This window comes from Haliotis rufescens, unplaced genomic scaffold, assembly GCF_023055435.1.
Source record: "Haliotis rufescens isolate VD_foot unplaced genomic scaffold, xgHalRufe1.0.p SCAF_4, whole genome shotgun sequence".
Lineage (NCBI taxonomy): Eukaryota > Metazoa > Mollusca > Gastropoda > Lepetellida > Haliotidae > Haliotis > Haliotis rufescens.
This window is the reverse complement of record NW_025964112.1, coordinates 6,091,856-6,104,728: the sequence shown is the minus strand read 5'-3', so window position 1 is coordinate 6,104,728 and position 12,873 is coordinate 6,091,856. Positions and strand designations below refer to the sequence as shown.

The following is a 12,873-nucleotide window of genomic DNA, read 5'->3' as shown; positions in this document are numbered from 1 at the left end:
TGTCACGCCGAAGACCCGGGTTCTATTCCCGACATGGGTACAATGTGTGAAGCCCATTTCTGGTGTCCCCCGCCATGATATTGCTGGAATATTGCTAAAAGCGGCGTAAAACCATATTCACTCACTCACTCAACAACTAGATTGTCTGGTCCAGACTCGATTATTTACAGACCGCAGTTGTATAGGTGGAATATTGCTGAATGCGGTGTTAAACAACAAGCATGATGGTGATGACGATGTATGGATTTTTAACTCGCTATTAATCTAAACCACGAAATCTGGTTTTTTTTAAAAAACAAAAAACGTTGGATCTAACTGTATATGAAATGCTTCAACAACAAAATATTTTCATTAACCATGATATATGAATGGAATATTGGGAAAACATAAGAATCGCAAATTAAGAATCTTACAAATTGATGAGTCTGAATTCTTAGGAACATATATATATACATTTAAATAAGTTCAATTTCAATAGAAATGAATTTATACATATCAATTGGGGTGTCGCGTCTGTAGAGTATTTTTAGCAAAATGTAAAACATATATATAACTGACGGCATTAAAATGAACCCAAATAAGCAATAGATGCTTCTAAAACTTTTGGTACTACCCCTTGTGTGCCCCTTGACCTATAACATTTCTATATATAGGTCAAAACAAGGCTTTTTAAAGAAATGACGAACGAAAAGCAGTTGTCATTCAGCCTGTTTGAAACTGGCGGGTTGGACCATTGACTGTACACATTTCGCCTCTTTCTACGTGGACCTTGTGCTGTCAGGGGTGTTGAAATCGGCAACACTGGCCACAAACACAGCGACGGTGACACTGGCAACAGGAACTGTACTATACGTAGTAAATATTCGCTCTGGCAACCATCAACAATGGAGTTGCTTGGTTTGATAGATATCCCGCTCACATGGATGCTCGTCGCAGGCTGTTTGCTGCTGATCTACTTGTGAGTACATATGTGTCAGTTTGACACCAACTGTCTTATTTACTTTGGATAAGGATCACGAATGCAATCCGACATCTTGAATGAATGCAGGGGGGTGCTGATCGATTTATTACCGTATTTCCTTTAACAAGCGCTTCGTAGTTTACTCATTGAACAAGCGTCCAAACCTGTCGGGGAAAATGGAAGCCCGACTTGAAATACGGTAGTGACCCAGTGCTTAATATTTTAGCTAAGGTGTTGCCTACGCTGCGGTCACAAATAAATGGATTTTACGTTCTTGATACAGAATTTAGAAGTAATTTAAATCTAACATACCTGGCGCTTATGTCGCCGGTTGGGAACCGGCGTTTTTTAGAGGAAATACGGCGTATCTGTACCTCCGTCATTGTGTCAAATGCATGACACACGTGTTAGCCCTACACCATGACCGGGGAATATATGTAGTTGACTTTATCAAAATCAGTCTAGATAATATAAAAGAGACAAGTCAATATATTTCACATGTGAAATCAGCATTAGAAAGAGGAAAATCAGAACAGAGTCATGTATTGCCCTATACTTTTTACAAACACTAATCTCTCTCTATTTTTACAGGTACGGCAAGAAACGGAACCGTTTCCTCAGTGACTATGGTATCCCCGGCCCAACTCCAGACATATATTTAGGAAATCTTCGTCAAGTTGTGAAAATGGTAACATACCCGTGTAGTGTACCTGTCAAGTAAAAATTAAAATTTGTAGAATAGGAGTCATCATTTATTTGTGACAACATTCTGATATTTCTTATTGATATATATTTTTAGGGCGTTGACCTCGACAATAAATGGGGACAGGAATTCGGCGACGTGTACAGGTGAGGTTCAATAATATTTACGACATCGCGGACAGTGACAAGTGCAATTTATAGAGGCCACATATCATACTATTTCGCTTGTCATGATTACTATTCCTTCTTGTGATATTGTGACATCGGCGTTTTAGAAACCACTTCTAAACATGCTTGTTCCGCACAATGACATCTGAATTTGTTCAAGAGATTCGAATCCGATTTTCAATATCGTCGCCACATCAGCAACAATGAAAAACCTTTTTATGGCCATCATTCAGTAATTTTATATCACAATTACATGAAATTTGTTATATATCTATGCATTTTTTTGTGATATTTTAATTTTTTTATTTGATTTGACCTTTCCACTTTGAAAATGCTCTTAAATTCTCACAAAATGCACGTCCTTGCACTGTAAACACAATCTCCTCAGAAACCAAAAGACAATGAAGTATTTCCGACAGTCATGACACCTAAAATTGTTTAAAAGTTTGAAATCAGATTTTCAATGTGGCCTATATTTCTGCTCAAAATATAATGTAATCAAACTTTTAAATTCTGTAAAAATGTCGTTTCGTTCCCTAAAGATCACGGCTGAAGTTGCAAGACTGAGGGAGGTGAATTTTGGCATGTGTTTTGCCCCTAAATGTAATTGTTGTAAATTGCAACAATATTGTAACGCGCACATCCATTCCTGGCTGCAGATTTAGAAATATGTGGAAATGTAGTATTGTTTCAAGTACTAACAAATTGGAAACAAGAAACTAATTTTCCACATATTTTTAAATGTATTCAGAATTTACGCAGAAACTGTTGCAATAACAATTTATTAAGATGTTGTCTAAGTTTACATTTGCTTTTGACTACACACCTAGGGGCGCTACAGTGCCGTGGCACAATATTCGTTTTCTAGATATTTAATAAAAAAAACCCCGATGGAATAATAGATCGAAATGGTGATAGCACATCATGAATAAGGGATATCACAAGTTCCATTTTCATATCACTAAAACATTTTTAGATATGATGGTATTAATATATTTTCATTCTCAATTCATTTATCGATATGAAAAAAAGCGACTTTGCGATATCAAGAATTAATGCATATGCGATATTATAAAAAAGGGAATATGTTCCAACGTGTACGATGTGTGTAGCCTTATCATGGTGACATGTCCGGAATATTTCTAAAGCCACACCTCCTCACTACATACACTACATAACCCCCGTCACTGCCATTTTCTAAGTTGACATGATGATTCGTTGATGTGGTAGCTTTATGGTTAAAGAATTCGCTCGTCCAGCTGAAGCACATGGTTCGATTCTCCACATGACTCGAGTCCACCGCCGTAATATTACTGTATTATTTCTAAAGACGTCACTCATAAGTTGAAACCTGGTAATAAAGGATGTTTTATTCGCGCCTTTCCTTTTCCAGTGTCTACTTAGGCGGTTTCCCCCTTATCAACGTGCACGACCCTGAAATCATCAAAGAAATATTTATAAGAGACTTCAATAATTTTTCAGATAGATTAGTAAGTATGCAACAATGTGGCTGGGATTTTTGTTTGTTTGTTTGTTTATTTGTTTATTTGTTGTTTAACGCCGCACTCAGCAATATTCCAGCTATATGAAGGCGGTTTGTAAATTATCGAATCTGGACCAGACAATCCAGTGATTGACATCATGAGCATCGATCCATGCAATTGGGATACGATGACATGCATCAACCAAGTCAGCAAGCCTGACCACCCGATCCCGCTAGTCGCCTCTTACGGCAAGCATTGTCGCCTTTTACGGCAAGCATGGGTTGCTGAAGACCTATTTTACCCCGGATCTTCACGGGTCTGGAATTTTTTATAGAGGGGATATGACATCGGTCACTTCGTTAAAACAATGTTTTTTTCTTCCTCTAAAAGGAGAAGCCAAACTTGTTTGTTTATGTTATTACACAACAATTACTTTTCGGGGCGTCCAGCATGTCTAGTAAACAATGTACATGTATTACGAGCTGGGGTGCCCTTTTACCGGTAAGGTTTGTTATAAAAGCTATAGTGAAACTCACGAAAAATAAGAGTTATTGTTCGGTATTCCATTTGAGGGTCGGTCGGGGTTTCACAGTCACACGCTTGTGTTGGCCTAAGCCCTTACATTGCATATCGTTGTTTATATCCATTGTCCACTTTCAGATTTTTGACCTCAATGACTTCCCTCTGAGCACCGGCATCTTCTTTGAGACAGGAGCAACATGGAAGAGGCTAAGGAATATTATCAGTCCGACATTCAGCGGAAACAAGCTCAGAAGTGTTAGTATCATAGTCAACCCCATGAGTGAGGGAGTGCGATGTGTTTTGCCCTTTGTAGCAATATTCCAGAAACAGATTGCTGGTCGAAGCTTCAGGGCCATTCGTCACCGCTCGCCCCTTTCCGTAACCTGCAAGAAGACTCGTCCCCCTCTCGATGAATGTTATGTGCGAGATACGACAAACCAATCAGAATGCGCGTATGATTTCGAGTTCTTTGTCAAATAATCCCTCAGAAATAATTTTTGATTTTACATATGTCTTGCATCTAAAAATATACCCAAGACACAGTTAAATGTGTTCAATCATACTGTATAATTCCGCAGGTCCCCATGTCCTTTAAATTGCATCTGAAATATATATATAATATATGGGGAAATATATGTGAAACATTACGCAACGAGTTGACAATTGTTTTAGGTATGCCCGTTTGCGCTAAGACGGAACCTAGTCGCAAAAATGGCCATGAGAGGGGCACGAGTCGCTAATCGGCTTGTCCCGGAATAACACGAGTTGGTCACGAATGCTTCAGGGCCAGTCGGGCTGTTTTTGGTAGATCTCAGAGAGCTGTTAAATGATTCGATATCGAAGACAAAACTAAATTTAAGAAATTGGGAAATTATTCCCCCATACTTACACGTACGGTAATCATTTATCATCCCAAACTGGCTCCCACAGGAGATATCGCTTGGGTGAGATCAAGCGATATCTATATTGTAGATATCACTGCAATGAAATAGCATCACAATGCTTTGCAGCCCATTGTGACGTCATTGGTGACCATGACATCACAATCAAATGACATCACCTATAGCACTGCTACTGAAGCTGTTAGCAGTCCCTTTACACCGAAGACACTGCTTATTACTGTCTACAAACTGAAAAAGTTGGAAGAATGATGTTTGATGATAAATAAAATCCCACCCGAGTGTCTTTTGATATCAAATATATCAACACTTTTCTCAACGAGTGTTGATATATTTGATATCAAAAGACACTCGGGTGGGATTCTCTTTATCATAGTCAAAAATGACGATTAACGCTGTTCTTTGCGACTTCTTATGCAGGGTGTCAGATCGTCACATTCAAGGATTTTAATGATTTCAACTCTAAGATGACCATATATTTTGTAAATGATAGTGTTTTGGTGTTCTAGATGTGTGCCAAGATCGACGAGTGCGCCGTGACTCTAACAAAGAATCTCGCACACGCTGCTGAGAACGAAGAAATCATCACCACGAAAGAGTATGCACATATCTTTGTTTAAGTGTGATTGAACGTCGTTTACGTCGCAATATGGCATGCTATGTCGCACCAACCGGTGAATGATCGAAATTAAAACCAGGTCTGATAGTTTGAGTAACGGTTTTGGGGATGCGGTGAGTAACGGTATAGAGGATGCGATGATTAACGGCATTGGGTGTGCAATGAGTAACCGTATGTGGGATGCGGTGAGTAACGGTATAGGGGATGGACGAGCAATGGTATAGTGATTGTGGTGTGCTAAGGTATATGGGTACGGTGAGTAACGCTATAGGGGATGCTGAGAGTAACGGTACAGGGGGGTGCATAGAGTAACGCTACAGGGGATGCATAGAATAACAGCACAGGGGATGCAGAGATTAACGGTACAGGGGATGCATAGAGTAACGCTACAGGGGATGCAGAGAGTAACGGTACAGGGGATGCAGAGAATAACGGTACAGGGGATGCAGAGAGTAACGGTACAGGGGATGCAGAGAGTAACGGTACAGGGGATGCAGAGTAACGCAGAATAACGGTACAGGGGATGCAGAGAGTAACGGTTCACGGGATGCGGGGTGTTTATCCGTCTATGAACGGTGAAATATGTGTTTCATGCTGGACGTTTTATGTTGTTCTATGCATCGTACGTACGTCTGATTTGGTAGAAACGAACAGTTAGAAAAGAACTTACTCTTATCTTGACCAGCACTGTGTTTGCTCATAATAAACCCATCGACATGAGCAAGTAATACTTAGGTGATTGATAAATGAGCTCAAGTTGGTCCTGTATGAATTGTATACTTGCCCCGGCGTATGCATTTCATAACCCGAGTCTTCAAAGAGCGAGGCGCACGTGCGAAAATCTCGGGGAACACATCTCACGTGCAACACGCAGGGCCGACCCACACATTTGAGCATGGAGTTTTTGAGTGGTGATGCTTCTGGGCGGAGTTGCTTTGATTTTGTGTTTCATGTCCCCATTAAGATACCCGCAGACACTTAACTCCATGATATAACTGTACTACTCAAAATAACATTACATCCATGTTTGATCCACGAACCTTTGAAACGCCTACCTTTCGCATTGTTCAAAATACACAGAATGACATCGCAACGATAATATAATGAACTGTTGCGACGGAACTATTCCGACCAGAATGTTTATTATAGATATGTTATTCTTCATGTGATGCAGTTATTTTGGTGCCTTCACTATGGATGTGATTGCCAGCACAGCTTTCGGCATTGACATCGACTCCCAAAACAACTTCCACAACGTCTTCATCACCCAGGCCAAGAAGGTCTTTGACAACAACGTGCTCCAGAGCCCGGTCATGTCTCTCATAAGTATGTATCATCCCGGGGGTTACCATGCCTTCCGATGTCCATCCCGGGGGTTACTAGCCTTCCAATGTCCACCCCGGGGGTTACCATGCCTTTCAATGTCCATCCCGGGGGTCACCATGCCTTCCAATGTCCATCCCGGGGGTCACCATGCCTTCCAATGTCCATCCCGGGGGTCACCATGCCTTCCAATGTCCATCCCGGGGGTCACCATGCCTTCCAATGTCCATCCCGGGGGTTACCATGCCTTTCAATGTCCATGTCCAACCCCGGGGTCACCATGCCTTCCAATGTCCATCCCGGGGGTCACCATGCCTTCCGATGTCCATCCCGGGGGTCACCATGCCTTCCGATGTCCATCCTAGGGGTTCACATTCCCGCTAATGTCCATTCTAGGGGTTCACCATGTCCGCTAATGTCCATCCTAGGTGTTCACCATGTCCGCTAATGTCCATCCTGAGGGGTCACCATGTCCGCTAATGTCCATCCTGAGGGGTCACCATGTCCGCTAATGTCCATCCTAGGTGTTCACCATGTCTGCTAATGTCCATCCTGAGGGGTCACCATGCGCTCCCATGTCCGTCCTCCGTGTTGCTGTATCTTATCTAGGCCCCCAGGTGTCAAGCTTCCATCCTCGAGATCTCCATGCCTATTCAGATCCTTCCTGGGGGGTTGCCACGGCTTTAAGAGAACACATCACAAATTTCCATGTAAAAATTGCACTAATGACCTCTCTGAGTAGCAATCAATCACTCAATCACGATATTTCTCAATGTCTCACGTGCCCAAACTAAGCTGCCACGAATTTGATCTTGTCACAATCACTGTCTATCTCTGGGCAGATAGAACTCAATTCTTTTTGCACCAGCAGTCACCAATCTGAAGGACCCATGTTTGCTGTAATTTGTAGAAGTTTCTATGTTCCCTGTTGATACCCTGACACCGTCTTTTACAGTTCTTTTCCCAAGTCTACAAAGGGTCGCCAAGGCTCTAGGTTTCAGCTCGTTTCCAAAGTCAACCAGGAAATTTTTTGTGTCCTCTCTTAAAGAAATGATAACAATGAGAAAAAGCGAACCAAAGGAAGAGCAAAAGGTAACACTGTTTCCTTGTTTGTGCCTTTGTTGACGTTTCTTAATAAGAGTCTCAATGGGCTACAGGACTTTTCAACAGCAATAGTTAATGCCCCCGACTTAAATGCTCCTATCTAGCATGTGTTTGTTTGTTTATTTGTTGTTTAACGCCACACTCAGCAGTATTTCAGCTATATGACGGCGGTCTGTAAATGGCAAGACAATCCAGTGATTGATATCAGGAGCACCGATCTACGCATTGGGATACTAGTTACTAGCGAGTCCCCCGTTTGGTTTCAATAGTATGTCGGTTAAAACAGGGCGTATAATCAGAAAATATGTTATTAAAACGACACACCATATAATATTCCTGCGTATGAGAAAAAAAGAACTTGTGATAGTGTATGAAGATTTCAATTCGGGTATAATATTGTAGATTGCGGCGTAAACCAATAACATTCCCACTCTCATCATTCCTGAAATATTATGTTGAGACTTTGGCAAGGCAAAGTGACTTGGCTGACATGTCCAGACTCGATTAATTACAGGTCACGCGAATGGCTTGGATATTGGTGTTTGCGGCTTTTAACATTCACTTTCTCACTTGTTATCATTTCCTAACTGGTCATTCTTTCCAGAGAAGAATAGACTTTCTTCAGTTGATGCTGGATGCTGGGGATAACTTGAGCCATCAAGATAGCGAGGATGACAAGAGCCAATCACAACCTCCAGGTTCCCAAAATGGCAACAAAGGTATGTACTTGAAGGTCGCAAGCCCACGATGTCTGATGATCATGTGACACACTATCGCCCACGACTTTTACAAATGGCATTGTCTATTGCTACGATGTATTGTTCTACTAATCGCCTCTCACTAGACCGGTGAGGATCCGGGGTAGAATAGGTGCTCAGCAACCCATGCTTGCCATAAAGAGCGACTATACTTGTAAGAGGCGACTAATGTGATCGGGTAGTCAGGCTCGCTGATCCAATTGCGTGGTCATGTTGTCAATCACTTGATTGTCTGGTCAAGACTCGATTATATACAGAACGCCGTCATATAGCTGGAATATTGCTGAATCCGACATTAAACAACAAACAAACAAAACATCTCACTGCCATGAGCGTATGGGTGTGCAAATAATATCAATTTGTATCGGATATGTTTTCGGTATCCAGGTTTGAATTGACTGACCAAGCTTAAAATGGGCCTTGAAGACCAGTTCGGCATATCCGAAATTCATGTTAATCATGATCATTTTACTACCACTCATTCTATTTAATATGTGAATCTTATTAATCGTTCTAACTCTAGGGAGTTGAAAAGTTCAATGGAGGATAAACACAACTATATTCTTTGAAAGACACCCCTCATACCCACTGTTTGGGTATCACATCTACATCCTATATAAATACCTGGGCTCATCCGCTATTATACATTTGTAACTTTCCTTTGGAAGTGACTCTTTCTCAGGGGGGTAATTTAAAGGGAGGCTGGTTGAGCGTCATGTCATTCGATTCGGGTTTAAAAAGAAGCAGATGAGATTGGATCCAGCATATTTATCATTCCAGAATTGGGTGACAAACATTGGATAAACGATGTTCAACGGAAACATTTTTTTAGTTAGGTTCTACTGTATACACCTTGAGCATTAAGTTACTTTGCCTGTGTGAAGATTCCGGGGTAGAATACGTCTTCAGCAACCCATGCTTGCTGACTCTTATCATGCTATTTATGGCGGAATATTCATTTTATGATGACCAGCAATGACGACCGACGAGGTGCTGGGGCAGGCGTTCTTGTTCTTTATCGCCGGATACGAAACTACGGCCAGCACCTTGAACTTCGCTGCATATTCACTGGCAACTAACCCGGATGTTCAAGAAAGGTTGACAAAGGAGGTGGACACTGTATTAGGAAAGGTAACTTTGTCCTCTCGAACTTCGCGTTGCTAAATGGCGACCTTCTCAAATGTAATTTACAACCGATGATAGACTAATTTCTACTTTAAAGGTGTCTCTCAGCAATCCCATTCTCTCTCCCTCGCTTTCTTTCTGTCTTTCTTTATCTTTCTCTCTCTCTTGCTTTCTCTGTCTCTCTGTCTGTCTGTCTCTCTCTCTCTCTCTCTCTCTCTCTCTCTCTCTCTCTCTCTCTCTCTCTTCTTTCTTTCTTTCTTTCTCAACCATACTCTCTTGCTCTCACTCTATATGTAAGTCAATGCAACTTTGACATCATTCACAGGAACCGGCAGACTACGACAACATTGGCCAGTTGACGTATATGGACCACGTGATTTCAGAGACGCTTAGGCTGTACCCAGTTGTACCCGGGTGAGTACCGGAAACATTCAGCTCAGAGGTTCAGAGGTTTTTCATGCACACATGTACAGAATTTAATGACCATCGAGTTATGATTGTGACATTTTCAGATGACCCCCTCTATGTCCTTGCAATTTCTTTCACCCCTCTCCCTGAAAAGACCAAATGCAAAAGCACTTTATGTTTTATTATAAAAATGTCCATTATATCATGAACCTCTCCTAATATGTGTATTATTTTTTATAGCCTTCCCCTGGAGACTGACATTCGTTTTGGTGACATTCCACTGATTCCCTCTGGCCCACAGACACCCTATAACAAATGACCGGACCCAAATGATGTTAAACGTGAATTACCCCTGATTCTCTCGACCATTCAGTTGTTATTATCCAAGTGTTCCATTCTCATCAAGAGCCTATTCTAATGCGAATCGGGATGTTAGATATATGTGAGTGAGTGAGTTTGGTTTTTCGCCGCTTTTAGCAATATTCCAGCAATATCACGGCGGGGGACACTAGAAATGGGCTTCACACATTGTACCCATGTCGGGAATCGAACCCGGGTCTTCAGCGTGACGTGCGAACGCTTTAACCACTAGGCTACCCGACCGCCCCGTCAGATATATGTGACCAACCTTGAAAAATTGGACCTTATGGGTGAAAAAGTCACATTTTGACTTTTTAATATATTTCAAATCTACGGTATCTTAGGACCATAAAAATGCCTAATTCCTAAGCTTCAATTCATATTTATTACAGAGATGCATGGTTTCAAACATTTGGACTCATTTTCTGCAAAGGCCCATTTTCAGATTTATAACTGTCTGTGTAATGGCTGCCGTTTTTAAATATGTCTGCTTTAATGAAAGAAGACATGTATGCTGAATGTTTTGACGTGGTTTTATTACATTACGAACTAACGAGACAAAAAAAGGATATATTGTACAGTCTGCACACATGACAATTTTTACGGAAGTAAGTTGACATCAAACGTCTTGCTTCATGACGTCACAGCACTATTGTATCCTAGCACCCATTAGGTCCCTTTATTCTTGGTGGGTCACATATGTGATATCTGATATTATATGATATATATTTGTATACTGACTGTTCTTTAACAGGTTAAACCGTGCTGTCTCCAAGACAACTGTCATCAAAGGTTGGACATTCCCCAAGGGCAGCTTCATCAACATCCCCCTTGTGTCCCTTCAGAGAAATGCGGATATATTCCCAGAGCCTAACAAATTCAATCCAGATAGGTAAGCCTAACAACTTGCCATATTCAGGGAAAACGTTTCAACTTTGAGCGCCAGTTGGCTCTGTGCATCATTTACTGAAGGCGTTCAGAAGACTCAGCTCGTCTTCAGTGAAAACGTTAAACAGTATTTTAATCTTAACAAACGTTCATAAGCATTTAGCGAATGCGAAATTCGTACACCTTCAGTGAAAATGTTTAACGTTAAACTTTATAACACATCTGCTAATTCGGTTATCATTTAATGCAAATGTTCTGAGTATAAAAGTTCATTTTCTATTTAAGATGGGAGAATGCAGATCTACATCAAATGGGTTATCTCCCCTTCGGCCAAGGCCCCCGGATGTGTATCGGAATGAGGCTTGCCCAAGTTGAGATGAAGATTGGTCTGGCTCGCATCCTGCAGAAGGTCCAGTTTGACAGACTTCCAGACACACCGGTTCGTTGACTTGTGTACATGTTTTAGTTGTCATCTTGTAGCGCCTTTCTGCCGTAGTAATGTTCACTTAAAAAGTAGTGTGTTGAGGGTACACGAAAACAACGTAAATAAGTAATGATACATATGATAGAAAAGTTACGTATGTTTGTCACAGTAGTTATATCGAAAGACGATCGGGTAGGTACAATGTGGTTCCACTGTATGCAACACTGTGGGGGCCCGAGTTTAGAATAGGCCCCTCTTATCCAAATGCTTGTAAGAGACGACTAAAGAGGAACCGTTGATCAGACTGACTTGCTGATCGCTCAACGTCGTGGACCATGCAGAACATCACCGGTCTGTTGGGTTTAAATTGGCCGTAGTTGAGTTGGTGGTCGACATGGCATTGCTGAAATATTGCCGCCGAGGCACAAAAACGACATATTACTTTCCAGTGAACCAAAATGTCCATATTGTTTTTTCAGGATGAGTTGAGGAACTTCACCGCGTTGGGAACCCTCAGCAACAAGTGTCCAATAAACCTGAAAGTCGTGCTCCGATAAGCTCCCTGGCTCCAGACCCCAGGCTCCGTACCTAAGAGGAATCGATGCATTGAAACTGGATGTATTTCTGTCACCCGTTCACGTAACAACCACAAGACTAAACACATCTGGTGGCACTCATGACCTTTATAATAATGTTGATCGATATCATATTGTATTCCAATTTTCTATAAATCATAAGAAAGGCTTGTCTAAACACCTGCCGTCACTGCATGCGGAGGGATGAGTCGGTGCACGGCTTACAGTGACATGAATGTCACTACATCACTGGTAAAGTTATGGGATAATCTGAGTGGACCCGGACCAAGCGAGGATGGCAAACTCAGGGATGACATGTATAGCGTCTTAGATTATTGCTTAATTCCCACTTTCTTTTCCCACTTTGTGTTTGTTGTATGTAATACCTGTACTAATCACTTGACATTGTATATACATATTATGTTGAAGGCACAGAGTATGTTGTCCAAATCCAGATGTACATAGTCTGGAGTTCATTCAGTGTATGTAGTCTATGTATACTAACGGAATAAAAGTAACTGTGCTTCATATAAAGTGGTGTAAATGTTATGTT

General features: G+C 41.4%; 1 protein-coding gene across 1 annotated transcript; it reads left to right on the top strand.

Annotated features, from left to right (window-relative positions):
• Positions 1-663: 663 nt before the first annotated feature.
• LOC124143073 (cytochrome P450 3A24-like) lies at positions 664-12,854 on the top strand. Its single transcript, XM_048381814.1, has 14 exons — positions 664-958; positions 1,553-1,649; positions 1,761-1,810; positions 3,225-3,321; positions 3,976-4,092; positions 5,246-5,334; positions 6,530-6,681; positions 7,634-7,770; positions 8,387-8,501; positions 9,514-9,671; positions 9,991-10,079; positions 11,188-11,325; positions 11,607-11,760; positions 12,225-12,854. Exons 1-14 carry the CDS (start codon positions 885-887, stop codon positions 12,300-12,302), a joined length of 1,545 nt encoding a protein of 514 aa, XP_048237771.1. The 5' UTR covers positions 664-884; the 3' UTR covers positions 12,303-12,854.
• The last annotated feature ends 19 nt before the right edge of the window (positions 12,855-12,873 follow it).

Bases quoted from the DNA above. Each gene is read 5' to 3' on its own strand.
- LOC124143073 (XM_048381814.1), top strand. From the start codon at position 885: ATGGAGTTGCTTGGTTTGATAGATATCCCGCTCACATGGATGCTCGTC. The intron at 1,811-3,224 runs GTGAGGTTCAAT...TTCCTTTTCCAG, and splicing joins GAATTCGGCGACGTGTACAG to TGTCTACTTAGGCGGTTTCC. The intron at 11,761-12,224 runs GTTCGTTGACTT...TTGTTTTTTCAG, and splicing joins ACAGACTTCCAGACACACCG to GATGAGTTGAGGAACTTCAC.